General features: G+C 44.2%; 2 protein-coding genes across 2 annotated transcripts in view; both read left to right on the top strand.

Moving 5' to 3' along the window:
* HCK (HCK proto-oncogene, Src family tyrosine kinase) overlaps nucleotides 1–6283 on the top strand; it is a 42983-nt gene extending 36700 nt beyond the window's left edge. Inside the window, exons 11-13 of the mRNA XM_043602616.1 lie at nucleotides 1171–1324; nucleotides 2174–2305; nucleotides 5760–6283. Of these exons, the coding sequence (XP_043458551.1) occupies nucleotides 1171–1324; nucleotides 2174–2305; nucleotides 5760–5959 (486 nt within the window). The 3' untranslated portion in view covers nucleotides 5960–6283. The remainder of the gene's footprint in view (nucleotides 1–1170; nucleotides 1325–2173; nucleotides 2306–5759) is intronic.
* Nucleotides 6284–10610: 4327 nt separating this feature from the next.
* TM9SF4 (transmembrane 9 superfamily member 4) overlaps nucleotides 10611–24724 on the top strand; it is a 53314-nt gene continuing 39200 nt past the window's right edge. Inside the window, exon 1 of the mRNA XM_043602613.1 lies at nucleotides 10611–10851. Coding sequence (XP_043458548.1) covers nucleotides 10837–10851 — 15 coding nt within the window. The 5' untranslated portion in view covers nucleotides 10611–10836. The remainder of the gene's footprint in view (nucleotides 10852–24724) is intronic.

The following is a 24724-nucleotide window of genomic DNA, read 5'->3' as shown; positions in this document are numbered from 1 at the left end:
TTTATGAGAGTTAAACGCACAAACCCTTGTAAGTGAAAAATGTCTCTGAGGAAAAAAATCCCACATCTTTCTGTCAGAGGCTTCCAGGGACCCATTCATTGTGAATAAGAATCCTCCATACAGGGGCACCTGGCTGGCTCAGTTGGAAACGCATGCAACTCTCGATCTCGGTGTCATGAGTTCAAGCCCCATGTAGAGATTACTTAAAAAATATTTTTTTAACTTAAAAAAAAAATCTTCCATATAGTCTATTATTCATTCAGCAGCCATAATGGCATTAAAATATGTATCAGGCCATGTCATACTCCTGTTCCAGTCTTTCTACCATCCTCCCATTGCACTCAGAAGACAGTCCAACCCCTCTTCAAACTTAGAAGGTTCTTCACAATCAGCCGCCTCCCTTTCAACTTCAACTCCATGTGGCAACTTCTGCTCCATGAACACCCAAACTCATTCCTACCTCTGGGCCTTTGCATATGATGTTCTTGCTGCCAGGAATACTCTTATTTCACACACTTAGTACCACCACTTGGATCTTTGCCAAAACGTCACCTCCTCAAAGCAGCCTTCCCTGACCACCCAATCCAAAACAGCCTTCTACACTTCATGTCCTGCTACTCTGCTTTATCCTTTATGGCACTTACCGCCACCTGCAGGGGCATTGCCTGCCTCAGCACCCACTCAAGTAATAGGCCTGCACCCGGGAGACACTCAGTAGATTTTTGTTGAATGAATAAATGAATTTTCCCCACCCAAGCTTGAGAATGAAGAAGGTACAAGAGATATACAGCAGAGTATGACATTAGCCTAGGTTGTCCCCAGAAAGAGGGCTGGGGATGAAAGTACCTCACAGTATCCTGGTGTGTGTGTGGGCGGGGGAGGCTCCTGGGAAAATAATGCCATTGCTTTTTCCTCAAAGTAGTCTCTGGGAGTTTGGGAACCCTAGAGAAAAACCCCCAAAGAGAACCAGGCCCTGAGATTCCCCCCAGCCTGGACATGAAGGTAGAGAAATGCCAACCTGAGCTCAGGACCCTTCCATAAGAAAGGGGGAGCTGCGTGCGCACACTTCCCCGTTTTCTCAAACTTGCAGGCTCCTCTTGTGTTTTGGGGTGGGACCCACCTTGGGCTGGGCCACTTGTGAGGATGAAGGTGTCTCTGTTTTGGGTGGAGATTGCAGAAGGCATGGCCTTCATCGAGAAGAGGAACTACATTCACCGAGATCTCCGAGCCGCCAACATCCTGGTCTCTGCGTCCCTAGTGTGCAAGATTGCCGACTTTGGCCTGGCGCGTGTCATTGAGGACAATGAATACACGGCCCGGGAAGGTAGGGAGCGCCGCCCAGGGACCGTCGGGCCACTTGGGTGGGCTGTGAGTGCTGAGAGTTGAGACATGTGTCTGTCCTGGCACCAGCTCTTGTCATTAAGCTTGATGGAGTCCTTCTGGATAGAGTCTCCAGGCCTGTAGTCTCACCCAGTGGCTCTGATCAATTTTAGGTTGCGCTAGCCAAGTGCATGTTGGATTTAAGGGGAGGGCAACTTTGTGGGTAATAATAGATGGAAACTGGGAAAAATCCAAATGTCCATAAGTAGTAGAATGGATATATAAGTTGTGGTACATTCATGTAATATAATGTTATGCAGCAATGGAAAATTCCAAACCAGTGCTACATGCAAAAGTCATTGCAGGATGGCTCCATTTATATAAAATTCAGAAACAGGCAAACTTGCGTATGAATAGCAACATTATTCATAAGAGCCAGAAAGTGGAAGCAACAACAGAATATTGTTCAGTCACAAAAAAGGAACGAAGTACTGATACATGCTAACCGTGGATACACTTTCAAAACATCATGTTAAGTGAAAGAAGCCAGACACCAGGATGGCATATTGTATGATTCCATTTATACGAGGCCTTGAGGACCCTACTCTTCAGGAGCTGTGGTTCACTGGAGTATCAGCTGAATCAACGAGGGGGCCCAGAGTGTCAGCTCCCCCGCCACACCCCACACCCCTCTGCCTGTTCCTCTCCACTCTAGATATCTGTCCTGAGGATAGATACCCCTTGCTTCCGCGGAGGCGGGACTGAAGGGTGTGCCCCTGTCCTGTTCCCTAGCACACACCCAGCCCTGACTGCTCCCAGACTCTCGCTGACTCTGCTCTGTCCAACCCCACAGGGGCCAAGTTCCCCATCAAGTGGACGGCTCCTGAGGCCATCAACTTTGGCTCTTTTACCATCAAATCAGACGTCTGGTCCTTTGGTATTCTGCTGATGGAGATCGTCACCTATGGCCGGATCCCTTACCCAGGTAGGGAAGGGGGCATCAGCTGCGCCTGCTTCCATGGCCCAGCCTGGGTCCCTTCACTTGTCAGTGTGTCCATTCAGGCAGAGATCTTGATCCTTGCCCCCAACCTCCCCTCACCTGCCCCATCTCAGTTCAATGTACCACCATCCACCCAATTTCTTAGGCTGAAAATCTGGGGGCTTCCTTGGTCCTTCCTTTTCTCTCACGCCTTGCTACATCCAAGCAGTCACAAGATTCTGGCCATTTGACTCCAAAATACACACCCAGGGGCACCTGAGTGGCTCAGTTGGTTAAGCAACCGACTCTTGATTTTGGCTCAGGTTATGATCCACGGTTCTTGAGTTCGAGCCCTGCAGTGCAGAGCCTGCTTGGGATTCTCTCTCTTTGCCCCTCTCCTGCTCATGCTCACTCTCTCTCTCTCTCAAAATAAATACACTTTAAAAAATACACATCCACTTTTTTTTTTTAATGTTTATTTTTGAGCATTATGATCTCACAGTTCGTGGGTTCAAGACCGGCGTCGGGCTCTGTGCTGACAGCTCAGAGCCTGGAGCCTGTTTCAGATTCTGTGTATCCCTCCCTCTGTCCCTCCCCCGCTCATGCTCCATCTCTCTCTCAAAAATAAATATTAAAAAAATTTTTTTTTAAATTTTCCCCACCAGACACTGAGCTCTATGAAGCCAGAAAACACATCTATATTCCTCATTAATATATCTGCACTGCTCACCTCTGTGCTTGGCACATAGTTGATACTTAATAACTATTTGTTGAATGGATGAATGTATCCCCAATGTCTATGGGCAGCACCCTATGCTGAATAGACCACGTAGGTACAGATATACCCAACATGTAGATTGCCCAAGACTCAGTAAATAATGTCATTTTCTGTTCCTTTTTGGTCAGGATGTGTCCTTATGGATCTGTAGCCAGAATGCTGGGAAGAAGGGGAAAGGTAGATATAAAGGGTCCCTGACTTTATGTTCTTGCCCCATCCACGATTACACTTTGAGAAATTCACTTCGCTTCTTCTACCCCAGTGTTCTCACTTTTTAAAAATATAGGCAATGACATCAACCTTGCAGAAGTGGTTATGAAGATTAGAAATAGGGGCAGCTGGGTGACTCAGTCAGTTAAGCATCCAACTCTTGATTTTGGTTTAGGTCATGGTCCGCGGTGTGTGAGTTAGAGCCCCGCACTGGGCTCTGTGCTGAGAGCGCAGTCTGCTTGGGATTCTTAAAAAAAAAAAAAAACTTGGGGCGCCTGGGTGGCGCAGTCGGTTAAGCGTCCGACTTCAGCCAGGTCACGATCTCGCGGTCTGGGAGTTCGAGCCCCGCGTCGGGCTCTGGGCTGATGGCTCAGAGCCTGGAGCCTGTTTCCGATTCTGTGTCTCCCTCTCTCTCTACCCCTCCCCTGTTCATGCTCTGTCTCTCTCTGTCCCAAGAATAAATAAAAACGTTGGAAAAAAAATTAAAAAAACAAACAAACAAACAAACTTAATTTTAAAATTAAAAAAAAAATTAAATGTCTTTAAAAAAATATTAAAGGGGGCACCTGGGTGGCTCAGTTGGTTGAGCTTCTGACTTCGGCTCAGGTCATGATCTCACGGTTCGTGAGTTCAAACTCCACATCAGGCTTGTTGCTGTCAGCACAGAGCCCGCTTCAGATCCTCTGGTCCTCTCTCTCTGCCCCTCCCCCGTTTGCACTCTCTCGAAAATAAATTAAAAAGACATTTTTGAAAAGATTAGAAATAAAATATGTAGATACTTGGTTCATTCATCACTATTGATCAAATACCTACTATGTGTTGGGCACTGAGGATACAGTGAGAGACGAGGTCTCTGCTCATAAGGAGCACATCCTAGGCTGGCAGAACACATACAAAAGGGACAGGTGGAGATCACTGCTGAGGAGAATATGAAGCAGGACGTGTGTGAGGGAGTGACATGGGGCACCTGTGACAGAGGGTGACATGGGGCTCCCCAGCACCTGTCAGAGCAGGTCATATGTGACTTGAAAGACAGCTCAGTGAGGATCTAGAGAAAAGATTCCAGGGAGAAGGCATTGCTTTGCTAGCTCTTAGGCCCGGAGGTGTGCCTGAAGAAAAGCAAGGAAGCCTGGTAGCTGGAGACAAGGAATGAGAGCAGATGGTGAACAATGAGGTTGGCAGGGACCAGATCAGGTAGGGCCCACAGTCGTGGTGAAGGGTGTGGATTGTGGATGTTAGTCTAAGTGTACGGGAGCCATTGGAGAGTCTGGAGCAGGGAAGTAGCATCATCTGATTTCTATCTTTAAGTGATGCTTTGGTTCAGCATGGAGAGTGGGTTGGGGGCTGGGGAGAAGGTAGCAGCCACAGCAGTGGGGACAAGGAGAGGTGGTGGAGACAGACGCAAGTTGGTGGGTTGATACTACATTTCAAAAGAAGGAAAAATGTGACTTGCTGATGTGGAAGGTGAGACAGAGAGAGAGAGGGAGGAGAACCAAGGTCGACCCTCTTGGTTTTAGTGGAGCAGCTGGGTAGATGTTGGTCGATGGTCTAGGGATAGAACTTCAAGAGTTCTGGTTTAGCCCTGTTAAATTTGACGTGACTTGTAATATCCAAGTAAAGATGGTCAAAGAAGCACTTGGATGTATGAGTTTGGTGCTCCAGACTGGTAATATAAAATCGGGGATCATAGACATGTGGAAGATTGTTCTTAGGGATACCCCACATTGGGGCGCCTGGGTGGCTCAGTCGGTTGAGCATCCGACTTTGGCTCAGGTCATGATCTCGTGGTGTATCAGTTTGAGCCTTGCATCGGGCTCTGTGCTGACAGCTAAGAGCCTAGAACCTGCTTCGGATTCTGTGTCTCCCTCTCTCTCTGCCCCTCCCCCGCTCATGCTCTGTCTCTGTCAAAAATAAATAAAACATTAAACAAAAATTTTAAGGATACCCCACATAAACATCAGTTGAACAAGGAAATGGTCCCACTCACAGAGTGACATAGAGACAGGCTGCCTGTTTCTTTCTTGAGAGTACACCAGTAAAAACCAGGCAATCGGTTATGGGACCTGAATCCATTAGGATGCATTAGGCTGGAAGTAACAAAATAACTAAGAGTGTGGAAACAGTAGGCGAGTTCTTAGTCCCCAGGATGAGGAGTCTGGCAGGATCATGTGTCTGTGTTGAAGGAAAGCGGAGGGGTGTATCTTCCAAGGCCTCTTTTCTCATCAGGGAGGAGCACCTTTCCTGCAGTCTCCTGGGAGAATGCCCCTCAGCTCCCATTGGCCAAAACTGGGCGCCATGTCCCCGCCCTGCCTGCAGGGGAGGCTGGGGAAGGGGTACCTGGCTTTCCCAGTGGGAGGGGCTCAGCTCCCAGGAGAGGTAAGAAGTGATGGCTCCTGGGGACGCAACAGTGTCTGCCACCCCAGGATTCCCTGTCCCAGTCCCTCCCTTTTTCACTCCATGGCTCCTTCTCAGGGATGTCAAACCCTGAGGTGATCCGGGCACTGGAGCATGGATACCGGATGCCTCGACCCGAGAACTGCCCCGAGGGACTCTACAACATGATGACACGCTGCTGGAAGAACCGCCCTGAGGAGCGGCCCACCTTCGAATATATCCAGAGCGTGCTGGATGACTTCTACACGGCCACGGAGAGCCAGTACCAACAGCCATGATGGGTGGAGCCCGGGCAGGGCCGAGTACCCAGCTGACGCCCAAGAGGTGGTTCCAGCGCCATCTGCCTGGTGCCTGCTTGTCCTTCCCACTCCCGGACACCCACCCTCGTCCCAGCCACAGCGCCTCATCTGTCAGGTGGGTGGGCTGAACTGGACAATCTCTTTTTGACTCTAGCAATCTCCAGTCTGCCATCCTCAGGAGACCCCAAGTTGATATTTCTTCTAGTGCCTGGGACAGCTGGATTCCGGTTACAGCTGTGGTTTGGACGGGAAACTTTTAAAAATCATGAAATAAATATTTAAATAAAAGATACAAATGCTAAAGGCTTTCCTGACAGCTTGTCTTGTTCTGCCAGTTTCTGAATATCTATTTGCCTTTTTGCTAGATGACAAGACAGAAAGGGGCAGGGACCCTTCCAAAGACCAGCAGTCTGAAGAGAAATGGGGTCCGATGCTCCAGCTTTTCTAACTGCCCCCCAAGTAGTCGCTGGCTATGTTAGTTTCCTATGGCTTCTGCAACAAATGACCACAAACTTAGTGGCTTAAAACACAAATTCATTATCTCACAGCTCCAGAGGTCAGAGTCTGAAATGGGTTTGGCAGGGCTACGTGCCTTTTGGAGCCTCTAGGGGAGATTTCATTTCCTCGTCTTTTCTGACTTCGAGAAACTGACACATTCCCTGACTCGTGCTTTTCTTCCACTCGTCACTCCAAACTGCTTGTCGTCACATCACCTTCCCTGACCGGCTCCTGCCTCCCTCTTTCACATGTAGGGATACCTGTTAGTACATTGGGCCCACCTGGAGAATCCAGACTAACTTTTCCCTTTCAAGATCTTTAATCACATCTGCAAAGCAAAGCCCCTTTTGCCATGTAAGGCAACATCTTCACAGGATCCAGGGATTAAGACAGGGACATCTTGGGCAGGGAGGAGGGGCCTTATTCTGCTAATCGCATTGGCACTGGGATGCTGGATGGGTTGTGTCTCCAAAGAGCTGAGTTTGCCAAGATGATAGGAATGATTTTTCATGACTGGAGTCTGGACTTTCCTGCCAAGCCACAGTGATACTTGAGCTGGTTAGTCTGGGTCTCCCCTAGGGCTGCAGGGCTGTCCGAAGCCGGGGCATTTCCCATGGCCAAGCAGCCATTGTGGTTGTTAAGATGGTATCCACCATCGTAGGAATACCAGAGTCTGGAGATGTAGTTGCTGAGACGTATCTGGTTCCCTGCGTGGGAAGTTCTCAGTAGAGGGGAGGGAGATGTGGGAAGGAAGTAGAGAGGACAAGGATCAATGGGCCCTTCCTGCATGTTGTCTCAGTTGAAAGTGGCTGACATTAGCTTTCGTTGGAAGGGGAACAACGGGAAGAGGTGGACAGCGAGATGGGGGGCCAATGACACCTTTCTATATCATTGCATCCCCTGAAAGATTTACTTCACAGCACCTGCCAGGGTCCCCTGGAGCCCTATCCTGAATTGCTTCTGTACCCCCGAGTAGCACAGAGGAACTGGGTATAAGCAGTGGAAAGCACATCTAGCAGTGTTTCAACTTACCTAGTCGGTAACTGAATTTCTCTCCTGCTATCTTGTTTGGGATATGTTTTTGGGTATCTGAAAGTGGAGCTCATCTCCTACAGTAGGAATTTGCACTAATGATTTGTGGTGCATTGGATTGCTGTTCAGTGATCCATAGGAGGGAGCCTATTGCTACATGGACAAGACCAGGGGTCAATTACTACCCTCCTGCTCTTTCAGTTTAACTGCCCTATACTGTGATTTATCCATCTGGTCACAGGAAAGACAGATTAAAACATGGGGACATATACAACACCAAAGCACAGCCCATGAAAGAAAATATTGATACACTGGACTCCATTAAATTTAAAAACTCTGCTCTGAGAAAGACACTGTTAAGAAAATGAAAAGACAAGCTCCAATCTGGGAGAAAATATTTGCAAAACACATATCTGATAAAAGACCGGTATCCAAAATATACAAAGCATCCTTAAAGGCCAACAATAAGAAAACAAACAACCCAATTAAGAAATGGTCAAAGACCTGAACAGACACCTCACAAAAGAAGACATGCTCAGTCTGTTAAGTGTCCGACTTCAGCTCAAGTCATGATCTCACAGTTTGTGAGTTCAAGTCCCGCATCCAGCTCCGTGCTGACAGCTCAGAGCCTGCAGCCTGTTTTGGATTCTGGGTCTCCCTCTCTCTCTCTGCCCCTCCCTGGCTTGTGCTCTCGCTCTCTCTCAAAAATAAAATAAATGAACATTAAAAAAGAAATAACAGATATGCAGGTGGCAAACAAGGCAGCTGAGAAGATGTTCACCTGAGAAGACGAGAAGATGTCCAATATCATATGTCATCAGAGAAGTACAAATTGAAACAATGAGATATCACCACACATTACTTAGAATGGCCCAAATCCAACCACTGACAATACCAAAGGCTGGCAAGAACTTGGAGCAGCAAGAACTCTCATTCATTGCTGGTGGGGATGCAAGATGGTGCAGTCACTTTGGAAAACATTTGGTCGCCTCTTACAAAACTACACATGTTCTTACCACACAACCCAGTAATTGCGTCCCTTGACATTTACTCAAGCATGTTGAAAACATGTGGAACCACATAGGAACCTACACGCTAATGTTTGCAGTAGCTTTATTTACAATTGTCAAAATTTGGAAGTGACTAGGATGCCTTTCTACAGGTGAAGAGATGAACAAACTGTGGTATATCCATATATTGGAATATTGTTCGGTGATCCAAAGGAACGAGCCATCAAGACACGGAAGAACCCTACACGCACAGAGCTAAGTGAAAGAAGCCAACCTGAAAAGGCTACACACCATGAAGTCCAACTGTGCCATTCTGGAAAATGCAAAACTTCAGAGATAATAAAAAGATCAGTGGTTGCCAGGGGTTTGGCAGAGAAGGAGAGATGAATAAAGAGGAACATAGGGGATTTTTAGGGTAGTGAAACCATTCTGTATGATACTTTTAATGGTGGATACATATCATTATCTGTCAAAACTCAATGCATAGCACAGAGTGTATTATAATGCAAATTACAGAATTAAATTAATGAAAATAAAAATAATAATAGGCTCATCAATTGTAACAGGTAGCATACTAAGGCAACATGTTAATAATAGAGGAAACTGGAGGCCAGGTGAGGGAGTATATGAGAATTTTGTGTTTTCTACTCATTTTTCTGTAAACTTACAACTGCTCTAAAAAATAAAGTCTGGGAGCACCTGGGTGGCTCAGTCGGTTAAGAGTCCGACTCTTGATTTCAGCTCAGATCATGACCTCACAGTTCATGGGTTCGAGCCCCATGTCAGGCTCCACAGTGACAGCACAGAGCCTGCTTGGGAATTCTCTCTTTCTCTCTCTCTCTCTCTCTCTCTGATCCTCTCCCTTTCATGTTTTCTCTAAATAAATAAATAAATAAATAAATAATAAGTAAATAAACGTTAAAAAATAAAGTCTGCTGGGGTGCCTGGGTTACTCAGTGGGTTAAGTGTCCAACTACTGATTTCGGCTCAGGTCACGATTTTTCATGGTTTGTGAGATCAAACCCTGAACTGGGGGCTCTATGCTGACAGCACAGAGCCTGCTTGGGATTCTCTTTCTCCCTCTTTCTCTGCTTCTCCCCCTCCCTCCCTCTTTCTCTCTCTTGCTCTCTCTCTCTCTCAAAATAAATAAACATTCTTTAAAAAGTCTGTTAAATAAAAAAACGAAAGAAGAAAAACATGGAAATAAATTTTGTGCCACCAATGCTTTGGGAAGGCTTCATGCACTCCTCCCCTGCAAGGTGGCAAAGGAAAGCGTAGATAAGATGCCCCATTCTAAGGGGGTACTTGGGTGGCTTGATCAGTTGAGCATTGGACTCTTGATTTTGGCTCAGGTCCATGATCTCATGGTTCTTTTGTTTAAACAACTTTTTGAAAAATTCTCTGGTAACACTGGTACTGTATCCACTTTACAGCAATACATGGAATAAATGAACTTTCAGATCTTTCCCAATTTTAACACCATGACTCTTTTGAGTCCCCTTTCCAGATATTGGAAATTGAGGCTTAGTAAGATTGAGTAACTTACCTCCAGTCACACTCTTAGCTAACCAGGCCATGGTGAAGTCCATATTCAAAGATGTCTTCCTCCATGAAATACGCTGCTTTTCATCGTTTAATAAGTAGTGTATTGTATTGGGCACCTACCATCTACCTGAAGGATTATAAAATAAATGTAAAAAGACAATTGTTTATTGAATACCTACCATATAACATTATATCATTAGATCCTCATCATAAGCCTATTATTATAATCCCTACCTATTTTGCCAATGAGAATAAGGTAGTACAAGGTTTAATAAAAGAGCGGATCCTACCCTCATAGGAATCACAATCTATTAGAGAGGATATAAAATAGTCAAGCAAATAATCATATACTTAATTACAAATTATTCTCGTAGTTGAACTGCTATTGGAGCTCTGGTACCCATCCCACTCATTAAATCAGGGCCTCAGGTAACCCTGGCAACGGGTCTTCCTGCCAATAGTAAAGATGGCGTCCAGAGAACAAGCGCGTTTACGCACACCCCCACTACCCACAATACAGTGGGGAAGAAGAGGAGGAGCAGTCTCTGCCAGGAGTTAATATGGCCCCCATAGTTACACCATCCTTTCGTCACCTAATCAGCGACCTCCCTGCCCAGACCAGGCTGCCGATCAGGAGTTAAGTCTTCTCGCCCCTCTGCTGAACACGACTACAGGAGAGATTGAAGCCAGGCAGCACCCCACGGAGTTAAACTCCGTAACCAGGGAAACACCACTTCCGCTGACGTCATTACGGCGACACGTGGATCCAAGATGGCGGCGGCGATGGTGAGTGAAGGAGACTCCGGGAGCCAGAGCTGGAGCGGGGTCCTCCGGGGGCTCCCAGGACTTTCCAGCGCCCCATGCCTGGCCCGAGCCACCTCCGGGACCCCTATCTCAGTCCTGAGGGACGTCCCTGACTGGGCTTGTCTCTCCCAAACTCCCTCTCCCCCACCCTGGCCCCACACTCAGGCTTGTCAGGGCCCAGAGTTTTGGGGGAGGCACTCGGTAGGAGGGAAGGTCTCGGTTACCGTCTCGGCCGGTTCCTATTCCTGCTTTGGTCTCCACCTCCTGTGACCCCCTTTTTTTCTAATTTTCACTTCCCAGCCCCGACCCCTCTGAAGAGCCCCCTATTATTTCCACCCTTGCTCCTCCTCCTCACGTCCAGACTTTGGTCTCTCCGCCTTCCGCCTCCCCCCTGTCCTCACCTCCACCTTCAAGTGTTCCCACCGCGCACAGGTCTTGACTGTCGCTACCCCGGAGCATGCCCTTACACTGCCCCCCGCCCCCCTCCCCCCATCTTCTGTCTCCAGACCCTTCCCTAAACCTTTGTCTGGTCTTCTCTAAATCACCTGTCTGCCTCTCTTCGGGGGAGCTTTTATCCCATTGGTTCTCAAACTTCACTGTGCATAAGACTTGGGGTGTGCGTGGGGGAGGCATGTTAAAAATGTAGTTTCCTGAGCCCCACTCCCAAAGTTGTAATTCAGTAGGTCTAGGTGATGCCCAGGAATCTGCACTTTTAGAAGCACTCCAGTGATAATGATGCAGGTGATCTGTGAACTGCGTTTTGAAAAACACCTTACCAGCCTTGTCTGCTGCCTCCCTCTTGGGTGCCCCTGCAGGGCCACACAGCTCTTTAGGTGGAGGGTTCATTAGAATGGAGCTTGTTAGGATGAAGCCTGTGTGTGGATAAGAGTGCAGGTAAAAGAGCTGTGCCTGGAATGTGGGTCAGAACATTATTGGCTCCTAGTACAGAACCCGGGAAGTAGATCTGTGAAAGACTGACCTTCCTTCCAGAAGCTCAGCTCACATTCTCCTTGTCAAGAGACCAGAACCAGAATTGAAGTCACTTCATCCAGAGCGATTTTCTAGGTCTTCCTGTATGTTGCTTCCTCAGCAGATAATTTCATCCTGAGAGTAAATGCAAAGGAAGACAGAAAAAAAGGAGCTGACATTTAACTTCAGCAAAAAAAAAAAAAAAAAAAGAAAGAAAGAAAGAAAGAAAGAAATACAGATAAGATTCTTGTGTAAATTCTTTGGTGTTGGTTTTCTCCAAACAATGGTATGTTAATAGCTGACAATGAGTTTCCCTCCTGTTAACCAATTGGTAACATCCTTTTTGTTTAATGAGGGATTCCTTATTTAGAACCTCAGAGGTCAGGTAAAAGATTTCATAGCCTTGCTTGATTTCTATGGTTTCAGACTCCAGTTTAAACTACAAGTGGTGTGTTGAAACTGATCTTTCTCTGGACTATGTTCAAAACAAGAATGGTGTAAGAATGCAACAGAAAAAGTCACACCCTCCTTTGCCGGAGGGGAAAAGTTCAATAAAGTGGCATTTATCACATTGCACTGGGGAAGTTCCTGCCCTGTTCAGAGGTTTTTAAAGAGGTAATAAGTTAGCAATACGTATTTCTGGCACACATTGACTTAATAAATATATGAGTGCCTGCTCTGTGGCAGGAACTAGGGATGTAGTCGTGAATTCGAGGGTCATGATCCCCCACCCTTGTGGAGCTTTTCTAGTTCGAGGAGAGGAGACAGGCAGTGAACGAGTGAACAAGTAGATGAATGACATAAGGTCAGATTGTGATAAATGCTGTGGAGACAGCAAGGTAAAGTGATAGTGTTTAGGGGCGATGGGGTGATGCAACTACTTTGGATTAAATGGTCAGAGAAGTCTTTTCAGAGGTGATGTGAGTTGAGACCTGACTGACAAGAAGGAACCAGCATAATGCAAAGAATGTTCCAGGCAAAGAAAATGGCAAGCATAAAGGACCAGCGTGGGAAAGAGCTTGGTATATTTGAGGAACACAGAAGGCTGGAGGGGCTGAAGCATGGTGAGGGGTGGGGGTGGGAGAGAATGATGCAAAATGAAACTGGAGAGGCAAGAGCAGCTGTGTTTCTAGAAGCACGCCTATCATTGCAGTGGATTGTAGTCTACAGTTTGTAGTCTGTGGGCTGCATTTTGAAATAGACTGTTCTATTAGGGTGCTTCCCTTTCCCACCCCTCCAGAACATTCCATTTGGGGAGCCGGCTTGTTTTCAGCCTGCAGGGAAACCATGAAAAGGAGTTGGGATTTTATTCTAAGTTCGGTGAAAAGCACGGTCAGTGATTTGGTGTTTGTCACATCACTTGGGAGTATCGTCCTGTGCTTTCATGGTGTATAGAGTAACTGATTTTAAGATGAAGTTGTAATGTATACAGTGACTCACAGAGGCCAGTTTAAAGGGTGCACATGAGAAACTTCATGTTTGATGCAATAGTGAAAATGAGTGGAAGCGAGTGTATTACAGAGGGACGTGCGTAACAGGGCAGAGTGGGGTCACAGATAGACTTGAGTTTGGTCTGTGTCAAGCATTTATTACACGGAAGTCAGAACAGTCCCCACACCCTTGTATAATTAATGTTTCACAACCAGTGGGGATGGAGGTGTGTGGATGTGCTCTGGGGGTATATGGGTTTCTGTGGTAAGTCATACAACTAAAGAGGAACCAAGCTAGTGGATTCAGTGACCATGGGAACAGGCTGGGTTTTGGGTTTGTCCTTTTGTTTTGAAAGTTAGGGTTATGGGTGCAAGCTGCTAGAGGTGTTTTATGGAATTTTCCCTCCCTCCCTTTTCTTGGTGAATGGCTCTTCCTCAGGGGTTGGGCTGCCACCTCTCAGGTCTGTGTTTGCACAGTGGGTGTTTCCTAAAGCTGCAGGGCAAGACTTCTCCCACCATAGCAGTGGATGGCTGATGTAAATGGAAGTTCTGTCAGTTTCCTGCTTTCCTCGTACCCTGGATTTAGATGACTTTATAAAGTAACAGGATACTGAGTTGTTCTACCTGGGTCTTGGGTCAGAGGCAGGCCCATATCTCATTGTTGCTGGAATTACTGAGCATATGAAATATGTTTTGGGAAATATTTTGGTGGCATTTGGAAAATCCATTGAGTACATTTGTAGGCACCTCAGGAGTGTGGAGACCTCCAGTTGGAGAATAAAACTGTACTTCTCTCACGTGTATCATGGTTCATACTATCTGAATTTTATCATTTTCCTTTCTTTATTGGATATAATTCGTATACCATTAAATTCACCCTTTTGAAGTGGCAGTTTAGTGGTTTTTCATATATTCACAAACTTGTGCAATCCTCACTACCATTGACTTCTAGAACATTTCATCACCCCAAAAAGAAATGCTTTAGTAGTTACTTCCCACTCTCCTCTGTGCCTGTCAACCACTAATCTGCTTTTTGTCTGTATAAGATTTGCCTACTCTGGACAATTCCTATAACTGGAGTCATAGAATATGTGGCGCTTTTTTTTTTTTTTTAACATAGTATAATGTTTTCAAAGATCATCCATGTTGTAGCATGTATCAATATCTCATTCCTTTTCGTGGCTGAATAATGTTCCACTATGTGGATAGACCGCATTTTGTTTATCCTTTCATCTGTTGATGGACGCTGGGACTTTTGGCTGTTGTGAAGAACGTGGCAGTGAACATTTATGTGCATATATGTGTTTTTGTGCAAACACATATTTTCAGTTTTTTGGGTGTGCACCTAGGAGTGGAATTGCTAGCTCAGTTTACAGTGTTTTGAAGTTATTTGGGTTTGATCCAGTCCAGAAGCAGGGGAATGGGCCGAATGACCACAAGCTTCATTTGAACAGATGGAGGCAGTGTAGCCAACTACCCCCATCCCAGCAGTTCCAGTCAGAAGCACAGGAACTGTTTTTAATGGCTAAATCTGGATGGTAGAGGGCTGGAGTGCAGGAGGCCTGGACTCTGCCAGCAGTCCCATGTGTGGGAAAGTTGCTGTTTTGTCCGGGCCTCGCGTGTGGCTTGGTATCTGCTCATTGAGAACAGAGCCCTGGAGCCCGAGTCAGCAGTCTGGGCTTAGTCCCAGCACTGACAGCGATCCACTTTGTGGCCTGAGGCAAGTCACTTTGGTGTTTTTTTGGTTTGTTTCCACAAGTGTCATATATGAGATTAAAGTTTGGACTTAATGGTTTCAAAATTTCAGGTTGAAAATTCTGTACTTCAGAATACTCAAATTTAAGTGTTTTTTTTCCCCCATGATCATAGTGTCTGTAGTCTTTCCCAGCTGCTGTCTACTGGGTGTGCTGCCTCTTTGATCTCTCCAGTTGCCCTACCTGGTATGGATTGGATTCCACAGGAGCCGCTGTGTCCTTGGAGTTAAGGTGCCGACCCCAGGCCCTGGTTCCGATGTGTTTCTCTGAGGAGTCCCTTTAAAGGAGCACCTTAATCCTCTCAGGAAGTACAGAGGAGACTGAGACAACATTAAGTTGCCTCTTGGTTTCTTTTTTACAACTTGGACAAAAGTTCTCCTTTGATCTTGGGATTAAAGAAACAGGTCACAGAATGCTGGAGAAGGTTGAGTTTTGATCTCTGGGCACTGGCAGGAAGGTGGGAAGGACCCAGGATGAGCAGGGCCATCTGGCCACGGACGAATGATAGCCACCTACCACCCCCCAACCTGCTTTGATCCCTGAACCATTTGCTGACACTAGTGTTTCCCAAATGGGGCACTGTTGGGGACACCCAGGACTTCTCAGTTCCATCTCCGTCCTCTTCATTGCTTCCTTCTCTGCCTTCCTAACATGATTTCTCACCTATGCCTGAGCATTAAACTGACAGGCCTCCCACGGTTTGAAATCCTGAGGTTTTGTATTCAGAGGATATGCTTAGTGCTACTAACAGTTCTTAAAAAACAAAATCAAATCATAAGTTGGAACTGAATTCTTAAGCCGGTTTAGAAGGAAGTGTGGGTGCCCTGGCAAGTCACTTAACATCTTCGGGCCTTACTTTCTACTCGTGGTACATTAGATGCTATAAGTTTCGCAGTCCATGGGCCACATCTTCACGTGGAGTTGATTTGGGGTGGGGTTTTTTAAATTTGTTTTGTTTTGTTTTGACTGGCACAGGCTTAAAATTTTTTGAGTTGGTTGCCAAAACATTTCATAATTGGGAGCTTCTAGGTTTTCATTTTCTCTTGAGAATTTGGGCCCAGATTCCCTGTCAAGGGCGTTCTCCATATGGGGCCCAGCTCACCAATCCTCGGTGCCCTCCTGTGTTACTCTTGAGCAGCCTCACCGTTTAGGTCACGTGCATGGTCCCACTAAGTGTTTAAATTTGCAACCCCCGAATAAGTTGGTCTCTTTATAAAGTGTGTCCTACTCTGACATTCTGATTCAAAAGCTATCAAAGGTTTGTAGTAACCACCTATGTGACCTGACTTTAAGAGAAAAATTTCGGGGCGCCTGGGTGGCGCAGTCGGTTAAGCGTCCGACTTCAGCCAGGTCACGATCTCGCGGTCCGTGAGTTCGAGCCCCGCGTCGGGCTCTGGGCTGATGGCTCAGAGCCTGGAGCCTGTTTCCGATTCTGTGTCTCCCTCTCTCTCTGCCCCTCCCCCGTTCATGCTCTGTCTCTCTCTGTCTCAAAAATAAATAAACGTTAAAAAAAAAAATTTTAAAAAAAAAAAGAAAAATTTCTACTCACATGATACATTTCAGTTGATAAACCATATGCCCATCCAGTATTCCATATAATCCTTACAAAAGTCCATTTTACAGGTGAAGAAACTAAGCCTTGGTCTAAGGACCTGGGCTAGAATCTGACACTGTGATTGATTTCATAACTTTGGGCAAGCTGTTTTTTAAACCTCAGTTGCCATTTTTAAAATTTGTGTGTGTGTTTAAAAAAAAATACATATATATACACATGTATGTACACATTTATCATTGTAACTTTAAAAAAAAATTTAATGTTTATTTTTTGAGAGAGAACGAGCAGGGGAGGGGCAGAGAAAGGGGACAGAGGATCTGAAGCAGGCTCTGCACTGACAGCAGAGAACCCGATGAGGGGATGTGAGGGGATGAGGGGCTCAGGAGATCCTATCATTGTAATTTTTTTAAAGTATACAGTTCAGTGGCATCAATTACATTCACATTGTTGTGCAACACTCACCACCATCCATCTTCAGAACTTGATATCATCCCATACTGAATCAGTTTCCTGATATAAAAAAAAAAATTTTTTTTTAATGTTTATTTTTGAGGGGCGCCTGGGTGGCGCAGTCGGTTAAGCGTCCGACTTCAGCCAGGTCACGATCTCGCGGTCCGTGAGTTCGAGCCCCGCGTCAGGCTCTGGGCTGATGGCTCGGAGCCTGGAGCCTGTTTCCGATTCTGTGTCTCCCTCTCTCTCTGCCCCTCCCCCGTTCATGCTCTGTCTCTCTCAGTCCCAAAAATAAATAAATGTTGAAAAAAAAATTATAATATTTATTTTTGAGAGAGAGAGAGAGAGAGAGAGCGAGCACGAGCAGGGGTAGGTGTAGAGAGAGAGGGAAACACAGAATCCAAAGCAGGCTCCAGGCTCCGAGCTGTCAGCGCTGAGCCCGGTGTGGGGCTCAAACCCACGAACTGTGAGATCATGACCTGAGCCAAAGTCGGATGCTTAACTGACTGAGCCACCCAGGTGCCCCCAGTTTCCTGATTTTTAAAACGAGAATGATACTGTCCTCAAAGGATTGATGTAATGATTAAATAGACTATGAGATGAGAGTGCCTAGCACAAAAAGAGCTCTCTGTAATTTTTCAGTTCCAAGGTTTGAAGTCTTCCAGAGGGGAACCATTTAAGCCTGTTGGTTCAACTAACTGAGCGTTCTTTTATAAATGCCCAAAGGGGAGAGGGAAGGTGAGTGCATTTCTTGTGTTTTATTTCTGCACTTTATGGCCTGTAGTTTTAGGCCTGGTTGTCTGTTGCTTGGTGAGGGTAGTTATTATTTTCACTTGGACTCTTGCACAGCTGGCTGTGGGTTTTCCCAACTCCCAAAGAACAGCTTTGAGTCTTTTATGTATCTGCTCAACAGCAACTCTGTATCTATGAGCTCTGAAATAAAGGCTACATTTTCAGAGCCTCCTGTGGCTAATTTGGTTCTCCCTCCTCCCTTTTTCTTTTTCCTCTATTAGTTCTTTAGCTCCATGGGGGCTGCTTGGTAAGTGGTCCTAAGCTGTCATTAGCCATCTTGCATGTGTGGTTGAATTCTTAGGGAGCTTTAACTGATTGGGTAATTGATTTCAGTTAATTGTTGGCAAACTGTGCCCCAAAGCCATTTTCTTTTTCTTTATTTTTTTCTTAATCTGGGGAGCAGTTACTACATGATCTTAAAATGGTGACTGTATCTTTGAGAAGGAAATGAAAGAATCTAGCTTACTGTTCAGGAAGGCGCTGCTTTTGCAGCAGGAGAGGTGTGGAATAAGAACCAGAAAAGCTGTTCAGACAGGCCAGACTCGATCACTGGGGTGATGCTATTTATGGGAAAGAAGACTGGAAGGCAGGGGGCTCCAGAAGAGAAAATGTTAACTTATGGCTACAGAGAAGTATGAGTGAATGAACTAATTTTTAGTTAGTAGGGGGAAGAAACTTATTTTCCTTGGAAGAAGTTAATTGTTCACACCTTTCAAACTGGGTGGAGCAAATTTTAGGAGGAAAGGGGTACTTTTTAGTCCTACCAGTTCTTCATTGGGCTCTTGGGAGAGATTTTTCTGCCTGCCCAGCCCCCCAAGAATAAAATAGGTAGGGAGGGCAAGACCTTGATTCTTGGGTCTCTTGAGCTTTATAACTTTCCAGGTCACCCATATCTTTGCCAGTGATGGCGTGTTAGATTACAGCATGAAGGGCTTCTAGATTGCTATCGCCTTGTTTCTTGACATGCTACCTTTCCTGCCTCGTGACTTGGAAACCGAGTAAAGCAAAATAATGTTGAATGGGCTGGTTCACATGTTAGGACTCCCACTCCTTTCTTGGCTCTGAACAGACATTTGCTAACTACTTAATTGGCTTTTCATACTGAACCACACACGGAAGTTGCCATGATGATAATTAAAAGTTACAGGAAGGTACAAAGGAATTTCCTAAAAAGCAGGTATTTTGCTACTTCCTAATTTCCTTACAGAAATGAACTGTGGATCAAACATCCTCTATCAGGTTGTCTGGGCTGCAGCGACAATGAAGTCAAAGAGAAAAAGTTGGAATGGTAACAAGTACAAGGGTCTTATCTCTGGGACCGGTGAACTTCTAGGTCCATGATCCTCCTGGGGTCATATTATCAGATTGTGTTTTGGAGTGTGTTTTCTGGGAACAGGTTCTAGATCCTTCTTTTTTTTTTTTTTTTTTTTTTTTTTTTAATTGAAGTATAGTTGACACACGTGTTGTATTCGTTTCAGGCACACAACATTGTGATTGTTAACTCTAGTCGTTATGCTCTGCTCGCCATCTGTCACCTTACCACACTGTTCCAGCATCACTGACTGCCTTCTCTATGCTGTACCTTTCATCCCAGTGACTTAGAAGAGTTTCAGAGGGGTCTGCAGTACTCTCCGCAAGGTTAAAGATTACTGATCTTGTTTGGTTTCTCACACATCTTTGCACAGGGGCCATGCTAATCGCCGTTATCGTTCCAGTTCTAATTAGTACATGCGCTGCTGAAGCCAGCACTGGTTATTTCTGCATCTGTTGCCAGAATCCCCTCTGCACCGTCCTTGCCTTCTAGGTCCCGTTTTCTGTACATCTTCAGAGGAATTTGCCCAAGTATTTTCAGAGGCAACCCATTTCCTTCCCCTTCTTAAAATGCAAATATTTATTTTGAATACGGGTGATCCATGTACCTGGAAAACAGGGTAAATAAGTTATCAATTAAAAAGTCACGCAGCTACCCTCCTAGTCCATTCGTCAGGGGTACATAGTCTTTGATGAAAAAAGAAAAGTTCCTCTAGAACATTTTTGTACACATAAAAATCTCTAAGACAACTTTTTATTATAACAAGTGCTCAACATGTACAAAAGAAGAAGACACGGCATAAGGAGCCCCCATATCCCATCACTCAGCTTCAACAACTACCATTCTATCGCCAGACTTGTTTCCTCTGTGCCTCCCTTGAGCTGGTTATTTTTTTTCTTCAGGTTTATAAGGGTGTCATTCAACACCATAAAATGAGTGATGTTAAGTGTAGAATTCAGTAAGTTTTAGCGAATGTATAGACTTGTGCGATCGTCATCACAATGACACAAAGTTTTGGAACATTTCTGTCACCCCAGCAGGCTCCCTTCCAGCCAGGGGGATGACACTTGGAGACCACCCCTGCTCGAACACCAGCCCGCCACTGATCTTTCTGTCTCTAGATTTGCCTTTCTTGGGCATTTCGCATAAGGGAATCGTATACCATATAGACTTGCATTTGGCTTCATTAACCTAGCGTAATGTTTATGGAGTTCATCAATGTTGCAACATGAATTGGTAGTTCCCTCATTTCTGTTACTGAATGGTATTCCATTGAGTGACTACTACATTTTATTTCTCCATTCACCAATTGATGGTGTTTGGATTGTCAGCTTTGGACTTTGTGATTGAAGCTGTTAGAACATTCATGGACAAGTCTTTTTTTTTTTTTTTTTTTTTTAATGTTTATTTACTTATTTTGAAAGAGAAAGAGCATGAGTGGGGGAGGGGCAGAGAGAGAGAATCCCAAGCAGGCTTTGCCCTGCCAGTGCAGAGCCTGACAGAGGGCTCCATCTCACAAATCATGAGATAGTGACTTGAGCCGAAATCAAGAGTTGGAGGCTTAACTGACTGAGCCACCCGGGTACCCCCATGTACTAGCCTTTGCATGGACTACTGTTTCCTCTTCTCTTGGGTAAATGCCTAGGATTGGAGCTGCTGAATAGTATACTAGGTTTATGTTTAGCTTTTTAAAGACACTGCCAAACTTTCCCATGGCTGTACCATTTTACACTCTTATCAGTATATGAGAGTTCCAGTTTCTCCCCATCTTCGTCCACACTTGTTACTGTCTGTTTTTGAGGTTAGCCATTCTTAGGGATGTGTGGTCTACCTCATTGTGGTTTTGGTTTGCATTTCCCTAATGACAAATGATACTGAACATCTTCTCATGTACTTATTAGCCTTTCATACATCTTTGGTGAAATGTATATACAGATCTATTGCCTATTTTTATTTATTTATTTTTTTAATTTTTTTTTTAACGTTTTTATTTTTATTTTTGAGACAGGGAGAGACAGAGCATGAACAGGGGAGGGTCAGAGAGAGGGAGACACAGAATCCGAAACAGGCTCCAGGCTCTGAGCTGTCAGCACAGAGCCCGACGCGGGACTCGAACTCACGGACCGCAAGATCATGACCTGAGCTGAAGTCGGCCGCCTAACGGACTGAGCCACCCAGGCGCCCCCTATTGCCTATTTTTAAATTGGGTTGTTTGTCTTATCATTAAGTTATAAGAATTCCTTATATATTCTAGATACAAGTCTTCTATCAGATATGTGATTTAGAAAGATTTTTCTTCTTGTCTGTGACCTTTCGTTTTGTTTTTTTTTTCAAATTTTTCAAATTTGAAGTATAGTTGACCTACAGTGTATTCATTTCAATTGTACAGAATGGTGATATTTTATATACATAATGAAATGCTCACCACTATAAGTGTAGTTACGTTTGTCACCATACAAAGTTATTACAGTACTATTGACTGTATTCCCTATGCTGTGCTTTACATCCCCATGACTTATTTGTTTTATAGCTGGAAGTTTATAGTTCTTAATCTTCTTTGCCTATTTTGCCCATCCCCCTCATCCCATATCCTGTGGCAACCATTGATTTGTTCTCTGTGTTTATGAGTCTGGTTCTGTTTTGTTCATTTGTTTTGTTTTTTAGATTCCACATACAAGTTAAATCCTACGGTATTTGTCATTGTCTGATTTATTTCACTTAGCTTAGTACCCTCTTGGCCCATATCTTTCATTTCCTTAATGATATCTTTTGAAGTGTAAACATTTAAAATTTTTATGAAATCCATTTTATCAAATTTTTAAATATAGATTGTGCTTTTGGTCTTGTATCTAAGACATCTTTGCCTAACTCAAGGTCACAAAGATTATCTCCTTACTGTTCTTCTAGAAGTTTCAGCTTTTGTATTCAGGTCTAAGATACATTTTGAGTTAATTTTTGTGTGTGGTGTGAGGCTCCTTTTGCAGATAGCTACCCAGTTGTCCAAGAACCATTTGTTGAAAAGACTATCCTTTCCCTATTGAATTGCCTTCTCCACCTTGTTGAAAATCAATTTAAACATATAGCTTTATTTCTGGACTTTGAGTTCTGTTCCTTTGGTCTTTATGTATATCCTTACCACACTGTCTTGATTAGTATAGCTTTATAATAAGCTTAGAATTTGTTCTTTTTATAAGTTGTTTTGGATGTTCTGCGTCCTTTGTGTTTCCATATAAATTTTAGGATCGACTTTTCAATTTCTACAAAAAAGGCTGCTGGGGGGGCGCCTGGGTGGCTCAATCGGTTAAGCGTCCGACTTCGGCTCAGGTCATGATCTCATGGCTTGTGAGTTCGAGCCCCATGTTGGGCTCTGTGCTCACAGCTCAGAGCCTGGAGCCTCTTCAGATTCTGTGTCTTTCTCTCTGTCTCTGCCCCTCCCCCGCTCATACTCTGTCTCTCTCTGTCTCTTAAAAATAAGTAAACATTAAAAAAAAAAAAAAAAGGCTGCTGGGAATTTGATAGGGATTGCATTGAATATATAGATCAGTTTGGGAAGCATTGCTACCCTAACAATATTGAGTCTTCCAATCCATGAATATGGAACATCTCTCCAATTACTTAGAATGTTTTGTAATTTTCAGTATACGAGTCTTTTTAAAAAATGTATTCCTAAATATTTTATTCTTTTTGAAGGTATTACAGATGGAACTATTTTCTTAATTTAATTTTGGGGTTATTGCTAGTATGTGGAAATACAATTAATTTTTATGTTTACCTTGTAGTCTCTGACCTTGCTCACTTTATTAGTTCTAATAGTTGTTTTGTGGGTTCCTTAGGATTTTCTAGATATATAATATGTGATCTACAAATGAAAGCTCCTTTACTTTTCAGTATGGGTGTCTTTAATTATTTGCTTCAGTGCACACTGTCTGCATTTATGGCACAGTGTCGAATAGAAATGGCAAAAGTGGACATTCTTGCCTTATCAATCATTGTGGGAGGAATCATTCGGTCTTTCACCATTAAGAATGATGTTGGCTGTGGGTTTTTCATAGCTGCTCTTAGAATAGGAATAGGAAGTTCCTTTCTATTCCTAGTTTGTTGAGAGGTTTTATCATGAGTGTTGGATTTTGTCAAGTGCTTTTTCTTTGTGAAGATTGTGTGGTTTTGTCCTTTATTTTTATGGGGTATTACATTGAGTTTCTGATATTAAGCCAACCCTCCTGTATTCCTAGGATAAACCCCACTTGGTTAAGATGTATAATTTTATTTTTATTTTTTTGAGAGAGAGAGAGAGAGAGAGAGAGAGCGAGCGCGTGCATGCAGGAGCAGGGGGGAGGGGCAGAGGGAAGGAGAGAATCTTAAACAGATTCCACGCTCAGTGTGGAGCCCAGTATGGGGCTTGATCCCACAACCCTGGGATCATGACCTGAGCTGAAATCAAGAGTTGGACACTCAACCAACTGAGCCACCCAGGTGCCCCATGTAGACCTTTTTATATGTGCTGGATATGATTTGCTAATGTTTTGTTAAGAATTTTTTCCATCTGTGTTCATGAGGATGATTTGTAGTTTTCTTATGATGTCTTTGGCATGCTTTAAAAAAATTTTTTTTAGATAAATGAGATTATGCTATACACACACTGCTGTGCATCATTTTTTTTACACTTCATAACTTATGTGGGCAGTCCTTCAGAAATAGTTCTACCTTCCATTTAAGTATATATTACTAAATTGCCTTCCCTAAAGACTGTACCAGTTTACCTATATCTAGTGTATTCAGATTTTTTAAAGCTTTGTGACTCTGACAGGTAAAAAGTCAGATGTTGTTATTTTGACTTGCTTTTTTAAAATTATTTTTAAATTTCTGTTTGGCCTTTTGAATTTTTTGTTTTAACTGCCCATGCATATTCTTTTCGGTTATTTGCCCTTCAGTGGTTTGTAAGAGCGCTTGGTATACTGAAGGAATTCATCCTCTGTTGGGTATATGGTAAATATTTTTACCCAAATTGTCTTTTTCTTGGTCTATAATGTATATAATTGTACATTTTCCTTCCTTTGTCCTATATATATCCTTTTTCTTTCTAGCTTCTGGATTTTGTTTCATTCTTAGAAAACTTTCCATGTCAAGATTGTTTAAAAGTATATCTATATTTGCTTCTAACACTTCCGTTTCATTTTGTCTGTTTAAGTCTTTTTTGCCTTCTCCAGTACCAGTTTGGAGGGCTCTGTATTTTAGTATTTCATAGAACGTAACCAGCATTCAGTCAGTGTTAGCTGCCGTTGTGATCAGTATCATCCTTACATGCTCGTCATCTCTTAATGCAGCTCACCTGCCTGAAAAGAGCATCCCTGTTCCTCTGCCTTCTCAGCTGGGTCAAGTTATTTAATCTGAGTCTCGGGTTAACTGGCACTCGTCTGTGAGATGGTGACAGAAATCCCCAGGCAGTTGTCGTTGTGAGAATGGCACCAGTCAGTATTTGTAAAGTGGAAAGGACTGTGTGCCACAGTGCCTTGTACTTAACTTGGTAGGTGCCCAGTGGCTCTGTGGCTTGTTGCTTTTTCGTGTTGAGTTTTCCACCAGGGTGAGTATTGTC

This window comes from Prionailurus bengalensis, chromosome A3 (genome assembly GCF_016509475.1).
Source record: "Prionailurus bengalensis isolate Pbe53 chromosome A3, Fcat_Pben_1.1_paternal_pri, whole genome shotgun sequence".
Taxonomy (NCBI): domain Eukaryota; kingdom Metazoa; phylum Chordata; class Mammalia; order Carnivora; family Felidae; genus Prionailurus; species Prionailurus bengalensis.
The sequence above is the reverse complement of the archived record's forward strand: the minus strand, read 5'-3'. Positions and strand labels throughout refer to the sequence as shown.